Source organism: Silene latifolia, chromosome 9 (assembly GCF_048544455.1).
Source record: "Silene latifolia isolate original U9 population chromosome 9, ASM4854445v1, whole genome shotgun sequence".
In the NCBI taxonomy this organism is placed as follows: Eukaryota; Viridiplantae; Streptophyta; class Magnoliopsida; order Caryophyllales; family Caryophyllaceae; genus Silene; species Silene latifolia.
This window is the reverse complement of record NC_133534.1, coordinates 118,189,737-118,199,738: the sequence shown is the minus strand read 5'-3', so window position 1 is coordinate 118,199,738 and position 10,002 is coordinate 118,189,737. Positions and strand designations below refer to the sequence as shown.

The 10,002-nt window shown below is 32.3% G+C and overlaps 1 protein-coding gene across 1 annotated transcript; it reads right to left on the bottom strand.

The window, feature by feature from the left end:
- Positions 1-2,129: 2,129 nt before the first annotated feature.
- LOC141600029 (3-ketoacyl-CoA synthase 19) lies at positions 2,130-3,752 on the bottom strand. The gene has a single exon (XM_074420187.1). It carries the CDS (start codon positions 3,694-3,696, stop codon positions 2,329-2,331), a length of 1,368 nt encoding a protein of 455 aa, XP_074276288.1. The 5' UTR covers positions 3,697-3,752; the 3' UTR covers positions 2,130-2,328.
- Positions 3,753-10,002: the final 6,250 nt, after the last annotated feature.

Sequence of the window (10,002 nt, the reverse complement as noted above, 5' to 3'; positions counted from 1 at the left end):
TATATGATGAATGACGCTACATTTGCAGAACCCAAGTTGATCTGGATCTCAAATGGCTTATTGGTTCGTACAAAAACCATGCCTTTGAAACATTCTGTATGTTTTCAATGTCTGACCGGTACTAGATTATGGCTGATTTTAGTTACCAAAACAGTCCCATCATTTTACTTGTTTAGAATTTGCGACTGCCATTCTGGCGGTTGCAAGTCTCACCACCCTTCATCGTTTTAGCACTACACTAGGTGAAACAAATTTACCTCACGCGTTGTCTTAAAACATAGCCAATTGTGAAGCTTCCATTACCCGGTTAGTTATGAGTAGAGAATCTGACCCACTTAGGAGAAATATTTAAGCTGATTGTATCAGTTGAATGTTGATATGGAAGAATTTTGATTGGTGTTTAACATTTTCAATTTATTAATATTTCCGTATTGACTCTTCCTCTGCCATCCCTTTCAACACGCCTTATCTGTAATTGCTTTTAATTCAGAGTAGATAATCACACATTGATGCCTGGGCCCTCATTCACCAATACACCATTATTGGTGGACTTGTTGGTCATGGATGATGAGCAATATGTCATAGTGAAACTCTGCAATAAATGGTTTCTTGTTTAATTAGAACAAGCAAGCTTATTCATGGAGCGATAAGTTCTTTTTTACTAAGCCGCGATTAAAAATAAAGTATTTGCTTCATTTCATTGAATTCTATATATTTGCTTTATACACATATATCAATGCTCATATTCTTTTGCTCATTTCTTTAGTTATACATATTAATAAAAACTATAGATATTCACAATGTACTCTGCAAGAGAATTTACACAAAATCTCACATGACTATCTTTTATGTTATATATTAGAATTTGTATCAAAGATTTTTCGCACTTATGAATAGTGACTAAAAAGCAAACATATATAATTAATTGGAATGGAGAAAGTATTCTTTTGTGTAAGTCTGAAAGTATAAGTGATTAGACATTCCAAATTTGTTGAAAATGGTTTAGTCTTGAAGAGTTACAAGGACCAGTTAATTAATATTAGGGCCAGCTAGGTAGTGGTTACTGGTTAGTTGTTGTAGTACCAAGGCTTCTGTGGAAGAGGAGGCTATTCTTTCTTTTACAGAATACATAAATCTATGACATGGTCTATATTGTAAATACCTTGCCTTGCCTTAGTTGCGGATTTATGCATACAAATTGTTAGATAGCAGGTTAATGGTACATTTCTAGACAAGTATTCTAAAATGTCACAACTTCGTTGAGCAGTCTGCTGTTGACAACTTTTGATATTTGAGTTTTGTTTTTATATTTGTGTGTGTATATACTGCAACAAAGGTAGTTTTTATGCTAGCACGTTTCAAACCCATGTCATGAGTAATATGGTATTACTCCTTATAAAATTCGGGTGCAGTGAAACGTCTGTAGCAACTATTCTGTCTTGTTTTCTTGTATGTCAAGAAATAACAGAAGACAAAAGAAGGTAGAAATAGTAGTAGCATAGGACATGGAGCATTTAGAGCTACCATTTTATGAATCCTGTTAGTTGAAGCATATAATACCTTCTATTTCTAACCATTGGCCAATGTTTCAGCCCCCCTAGAATCTTCTCAACTACCAGTTTAAATTACTATCATAACATCCATCCTTTTCCCTCGATGAAAGGGAAGATACAGTTGTACGTACTGGGTCACGTAGGCATAACTTTCTGAAACAGGGTCGGAGTACTGTTATTTACTGTATTTTCATAATGAGTATTGATCACAAGGAATTCTGAATAAGTTACTGTAACATGTTATGTTTGTCGAATCATATTTAGGAAAGGAAATAGCCTTTCTGCAGTTTCAGAGGAGGGCTGCTTATTTCTTGCTTACAATACCTTGTTCTGGCAGAGGATCATTTCTGCCTTTTCTTGTTTGGAATTAGTAGTCTGCTAATTCTGAATTTTACTGTAACAACATTTTCGTAGTTTAATATTTCCATAATAAAGGGTGGTGGAATACACCCATAATAACGAGGCACTGGCGTAATGTTGTTTTTGATATATGTCAATTGTTGGCTTCCTATGTATAGAGTTAATAGGCCATATTAATTCGGGAAATTGATTACCATCTCAACGTTCCCTGGAATCTAGAAGCAAGATTAAATTCTTTATAAATTTTGGTAAATTGAATTGCAGTAAAAGTAACACATTCCTACTATAGCCACAATTACATGAAGGCCGTATAACCAGGAACTGACTCTAGGGAGCCAACGTTCAAATAAAAATAAAGAACAATAAGATTGAGATACAACATATGCAGAACAAAATATGGTTTTGTTGCCTTTTTTTAGTTCAGTTTAATGAAGCTGAGTCGTTCATCGTTAATCCAGCTGTACCTTTCTATGAAAGGATTAACGATCTTCTTGATCGGGTAATTATCTATACTGTCATCCCAAACATTCCTGTCCTTCATATCCGTCATCACTTCCCACAAACAATTGTTGCATTTGAACCCTGCTCCAAAACTAATCATGAGAATCTTATCTCCTTTCTTGAGTCTTTTTTTCGCTTCCATATACCCCAGGACATACCAGAATCCTGCTGCTGACGTGTTTCCCCATCTATGTAGGGCCATCCTAGCTGGCTCCAAGTCATAGTCGTCAAGCTGCAAACCTTTGCCAGTACCGTCTATAACCGCCCTTCCACCTGGATGTATACAAAAATGTTGGATACCGGTCTTAAAGTTGAGCCCTCTTCCAACTTTCTCGAGGTCCCCCTTGGTCCATGTTTTGGATACTATTAGGTATCTTATAAGCTCCCTTAGAGGTAAGATCCTAGGGACAAGTACCTTAAGGTTCTCAGTAAAAGCTTGAGCAGCTGCCTTAGGAAGGTGTCTAGTGAGACAAAATCCGGGAAACCCGTCATCGTCTTCCTTTTGATAGCAACACTTGTATGCCTCTTCATTAGCTCCGAGATGAGTTCTTAATAAGCAACTGAGCTTGATTAAAGCCCGATGTTTTAGGTGTCTATTGTTTGTGAAGAGCATTGAGCAGCCTCCTGCTCGGAAAAGACAGTTAGAGAGCATGAATGACCGGTCTTTGCCGGTATACCAATTTGTTCCCATTGATTCACTGCTAACCACTATAGCATTCATGTTCTTGTGTACTTTGAACAGATGGTGGATAAGGTCGATGGCAATGATGCTGGCACTACAACCCATTCCTGTGATGTTATACACCTTAACGTCTGGCCGCATCTTGTAGCGGTTGACTACCCGGGCCGTGAGAGATGGGATGGTAGCAAGTAGGGAGACGTTAACGACCAGGATGTCGATTTCTGATGGGGCGAAACCTGACTTGTCGAATAGTTTATCGAGGGTGGCAAAGATAATCTCGTCCATTTCACCTAAGGCATCAGAGAGAGTAGGGTTCTCTTCTCGGCCTTCGATGACGTTTTTGGGGCCGTAAGTAGACTCTCCGATACCAGAGCTCACTATGGTTTTCAAGAGGTATCTAAACTCTTCTATACCGAGTCGTTTATTACGAAGAACAACGCTGGCACATTTTTCAGTGCTTAGCCTCCTATCTTCAGGAGGCTTAAAACACTCGTAATGAAGCATGTAACAGTGTTGATCTCGCTTTTTAATTTCTCGCTTAGAGATTAGGAAAGCAATGTACAAGAAAGGAAAGAGGTAAATTGCTGTGAGAAGCTCCATAAGAAAGAAACAGTTAGTTTGATTTAGATTACTGGTGGTATTTGTGTGGGAAGAATGTGGCTCTTTATAAGACTCGTTCACTATAGTTTTCTAGCGTCACCTAATACGTAACTTTAGTATATGGAAAATGAGTTAGCAATATAGACCTGGCAAAACCTGACCCGACTCGACAAAACCGATCCGAACCGCCCGATATCGAACCCGTCCGGCACCCGAAATTACAAAAAAACTCATATACCTGAAACCGACCCAGACCGATCTGACATAACCCGATTTTTAATATCATCCGATAACCGATATAACCCGAACCTCATGACACCGAAGCCGATTAAAACCGACAATGAAAAAACCCGACCCGAGTAAGACTCGACCAACCGATACAAACCTGAATACGACCGTGTCTATAAGACTACAACTAACGTTAAATTTATAAATTAAGAGTTTTTTTTGATACTTTTATTTAGCTTGTCATGCAATGTGAAATATACGAGTACACTAGAATTATACAAGTGTTAGCACTTAATTTATTTTAACTCTTAGATCTACGTGTTTGAATAAATTTATCGTTCTATTTTAATTGTGCATATATACTTTTTTTTCATTGTATATGATAGATTAATGTAAGTTTTTTGTCGATTTATCGAAACATAGTTGAGATTAGGTTAGTTTAGCCATTTATTCTTCGTATTCAAAAACTGCAAACTTTTGAGTTGGCAAAATTTTTCAAATGAACATAAATGAAAAATATATGGCAAACAAAAACTTATCATAGAACTGTCTTTGTGGAGCAAAGCCACCACTCTTAAGTGACAAACCCATTATAAACCACTCTTAAGTGACAATTTTTGGTATTTCCCAAGTTTTTAGCAAGAATATTGGGCGATTGAAAATTATTGATATTTGAGTAAGACGGTTTTATACAAATTTATTTTAAAACGAGTTCTTTTAATATTTACTTTATTTAATATTGTTATACATTAAGTTTATTTGACTAAGGTCTTACTCATATAGACCGAAACGAATCCGAGCTAAGCAAGATTTACCTGAAGCTAATTGAGCAAAACTGAATTAAACTGATTGTAGCTGAATTGAACTTAATTGCGCTAAACCGAACTAAATGTAAATGGACTGAATTAAATTGCACTTAATTGAGTTAAATTGAACTGAATTGAACTTAATTGAGCAAAATCGAGCTAAATTGAACATATTAAATTGAACTTAATTGAGCTAAACTTAACTAAATGTAATTGGACTGAATTGAATTGAACTTGATTGAGCTAAATTGAACTAGACTGAACTTAATTTGAGCTAAATTGAGCTAAATTGATATGATTGTAGCTGAAGTTGACTTAATTGTTCTAAAATGAACTCACTGTAGTTAGACTGAATTGAATTGAACTTAATTGAGCTAAATTAAACTTAACTGAACTTAATTGAGCTAAATCGAGCTATATTGAACTGATTGTAGCTCAATTGAACTTAATTGATTTAAACTGAACTAAATAGTTGGAATGCACTGAATTGATCTAAATTCAACTGAAATAAACTAAACTAAACTTAATTGAGCTACATTGAACTAATTCAACTTAAGTAAATTTAAATTTGCATTTAACTTAACTAAACATATTTTAACTTGAACTTGACATAAACGTAAACTTTACTTAAATTAAGTTAAGATAGGAAACTTAGTTAACTTAAGCTAATTATGTTTAAGTTAACTAAAGTAACTTCATTTTTTAAAAGTTAACTTAAATAAACTTAACTAACTTCTAAGCTACATTTTCAGGTTCGGGTCAATTCGAGTTTGGTTCATTACAGTTAGGTTAATTCGAATTTGGGTGAATTTATGTTCCGGTGATTTCACAATCGAGTCAAAATATATTTCCCATACGTTCTTTTATTACCTTGCTATTTTTGATTTTTATATATTTGGTTCAAATTTTATCGTAAGTCATATGTCCAAAAAATTGATAACATAAAATTATTTAAATATTTATTGTTATTGGTATTTTACATTTAAATATTATATAAATGAGATGCTAAGTTTATAAATTCATAATCAATCATCAAATGGTAATTAGTCTTAAATTAAAAATTTGCTTACAATGTCTAATGCTAAGTAACTATCTAGGTATACTATTGTATAATTAGTATTAAAGAATGAATAAAAATTGGACAAGTTGTGGCCCGTTATAACCCGATAGATATGGTATTGAATTTTTTTGACCCGATATGAACTGCTACATGGTTTTTTGTCGAACCGACCCGATCCGTAACATCCGTCACCCGACCAAGTGTTCCACATTCCAACCCAATATCCGAGGTAAGTCATAACCCGAAATAATCCGACTAAACCCGATCCGACTCACAAACGTACGCGACTCGAATCAATCTGACATCACGATAACCCGAACCTGATTTAACTCGACTCGACCCACCCGATTGCCACCTGTAGTTAGCATCAATCTTGGCTCCATCTTCTCACATGCAATAAGTGAAAATCCCTAAAATAAAGGGTGCATGTGAATGGGAGTAAGTTATTTTAAGGAAGTAATTTTAGGGCAACAGCAATGGGGGATTGTAAGAAGTTTCATACCATATAAGGAGCTCCTTAACCATTTAGTTATAAAATAGAGTTCCTTATATGAAATCGGTTTCTAAAGTAAGAAACCGGTTTCATGTTAGAAAAAGGAGAGAAAAAGGGGGGACCACATAAAAAGTATGAAACTTTTACCATTGAGGAAAAATAAGAAGTTTTATAATTAATGATTTTTGTTGATGTGTTAATGAAAAAATATAATATGAAACTTTAACCATTGCTATTGCCCTATAAAATTTTGCAAAGAAACGTTAAGAAATCTATACAATATAGTTAAAAGGTTAGATTAAAGCATTTAATTTAATTCCACATGTCATTAGCATTTAATTTAATTCCACATGATATTTTATACCCATTAATTTCTATTCATTTTTATTGATTATTTAATTTTTATTTATTTATTATTATTAGATTATTGGTTATTTGATATAATTTTTAAAAACAAAATGAATGATTACTAAAAGTCCTTACAAAAATGTCATTACATATTGTGTAACATAAAAATAAAGAAAATCAAAAGACATCATTAATATTCTTAAATTAAATGTATATATTAAAGATTTGATCATGAGCTAAAAAAAACTAAAAAAAGATGAAACTTACCAAAATTCACATAAAAGTTTCATAATTTACAATTATATTTCACATTTTAATTGAAATTTTTGGAAGAGAACATAGATATTAGTGTATCGGTTAAAAATTTTCATATTAACACAGCTCATAAAATTAAAGTATACATTTTTTTATTTCTATAAAATCTATATTATAATAATAGTATAAAAGGCTAACATTGAGTACATTTTTAAATAACATGTGATATAACCACATGATTTCAACAAGCCATATTACAAGTCCCATTATAGCATAATTATTTTCTTTTATGTCCCCTAATATTTATTCTTACAATTACAATATTAGAAAAAATAAAAGAAGACAATAAACTTTTTATCTTCTTCCACTTCAATACTTTATTCAATTCACTACAAACATTTAACCATACTTTTCATCTTCTTTCTCCATACCTCATTGCTCAAGTTCCTTTATAATGATTCATATTTTTAGTTTACCTTGAAACTTTTGATGATATTATGACTTCTTAATTACTACTTGTTTTTCTTGAGATGATAATGTTTATTCAATGAGCACAACAATAGACATGTATTTTTATTATAATTATCAGCCTATAGTTCATTCGTTTTTCTCATGTTCTCTTTTCCATTATAAGATTTTACTATATTGGTCAAACTCATTTGATAATATTTTAAATATACTCGGTATATCATATGCAATTTTATATTTCGTGTACAATTGATTTTGGCATAATACTAATTTGTACAATTGATTGAATTTTCAGGAGCATGATATACTTGGAGATCAACACGTGCAAATGACAATCGACAAGTATGTGGATTTTTTAAGAGGTAGCATGATGTTTCTTATTTTTTTCTTGGAATTTTTTTTTGGGAAGATTTTTCTATTTTAATTATTAATACAAAACTCATTTGATAATATTTTACATATACTAGGTATATCTTATGCAATCTTGTATTTCGTGTACAATTGATTTTGGCATAATACTAATTTGTACAAATTGATTGAATTTTCAAGAGCATGACATACTTGGAGATCAATACGTCCAAATGACAATCGACAAGTATGTGGATTTTTTAAGAGGTAGCATGATGTTTCTCATTGTTTTCTTGGAATTTCTTTTTTTTGGGAGATTTTCTATTTTGATTATTAATACATGACAATCGGTGAGTACATAATACAATTTAAGAATTATCAATTTTTTTATTTTAGATATTAGTTTAATATCAGTTAACACGATATTTGATGTTGGAGGATGTGTTCATATGGATGATCAAATTTGAAGCTCTTGAATGGAGTAATCACCATATTGAGGATGTATTTTTATGCCATTGATCATTTTAATTGATATTAGCCTATCTATTTTTGTTCCAGTGATTATGCTAACGTTTTTAGCCTGTTAGTTATTCTTGGCCTTTTAGTTGTAGTGATAATATCGACACAGCATTAACGGATATTTCTTACAAGAGAAAACAAAAACCATCAAATGATAATTAAATTTGAAATGAAGAGACACGTATTCAATGTATTCAATTACTATATTAGTATTACTCAATTCACTTTGTTAGGCTATTTTTCTTTTACCTATTAAAGGAGAAAAACTAGACCGCCTTTGGTAAATTGGCGGTTAGGAAACTCCTCAATCTCCGGAGCACCAATATCTTGAAGTTACATAACACATAACTTATGTATAAGTATTAATCATTGATTTCTATATAAACAACTTATGTCTATATACATGTAATTAGACTATTTAATTTGAGTATAATGAATTGAGAATGGAAATCATTACTGAATTTACGAGTTAGCATAAATCATGAATCATCATAGCAATGAGCAACGTCATCCGTTCAGCATATATATTCAAAAAAATAAAACTCTCTATTAAATGCCTAAATCCCATTAATTTACTAGGTTGTTAATAGAGGAGGAGAAGAAGAGTTACTCATGATTAGATTTTTTTTTGTATCTCTTACAAAGACCCACATTTTTACGACAAATACGGTGCCTCTATTTCCCACTAATCTCATATTATTATTATTGTTTTTATTACCGTGTTATTATGTTCAATCTCATAATTTCCATCATATTTTATCGTCTGCAATGTTTCCAAATCAAAATCTGTTTTTTGCAAGTAGTATTAACAAAAAGAAGAAATTAGTATAGGACTCGTGATTTTTAACGGGTTCCAAAACTAGTTAAATTATAATAAGGAGTAACTTCTAATTTATTCTTTTTTTTTTAAACAATGAAACTACTAATCCCCTATCATTATCATTATATTACATTATATTATATTTAGAATAAATTAGATATTACTCCCTTTTGAAACACGTTTTGCTAAAATTACTCTCTTTAAAATAAAATGCTAAAATTACTCCCTTAACTTCAAGTCAGGCAAGAATTTGCTCCCAAATCCCAACTCAGGCGAAACATTCCGTCTTTTTTTTCCCGCATTTTCTCTATTTTCATGACCATTTTGCCCCTGTAATCTCTTCACCCTATGTTATAGTCCTTTCTTTTTCTCAAATTACTCCATATTCATCTATACTAACTCTAAAAAAACTTTCAATCAATTATTTCTACAATTTGGAAGGTGAATTTATTTGAAGGTGAATTTTTTTATCTCTCCTTTTATTTGCAGATTTCATATGTAAAAACTCTTCATTGTTTTTTTGTACAATTAATGAAATTGTAATTAATTGGATTTGCAATTAAGGTTCTTATTTTATTTGGGTATTTTTATGATTTGAATTGTTGGTGTGATGCAATATAATGTCTAGTCATTCAAAGGAAACCAGCTACCATAGTACTAGCCAACATCCGAGGAAATGCTTATGTGGGGTTCCTGTGGCGATATTAACATCTGACAATCCTGGAAGACGGTTTGAGAAGTGTAAATTCTCAAATTTCAGGACTGGTTCCGTTGGTTGTAAATGGTTTTGCTGGCATGATTGCACTTAAATGGATTGGCAAAAGGCGGTTATCAACAAACTGATGATGGAGAAGAGATTGTTGAAATGTGAAGTTGATATATTAGGTAGGGATGTTCAGTCGCTTAAAGATGAGAGGAAGAAACTGGTACTGGAGATTGAGAAGATGAAGGTCTTTGCTGC

What these genes read in the sequence shown, in the direction of transcription:
- LOC141600029 (XM_074420187.1), bottom strand. Translation starts at nt 3,696, where the DNA reads ATGGAGCTTCTCACAGCAATTTACCTCTTTCCTTTCTTGTACATTGCT.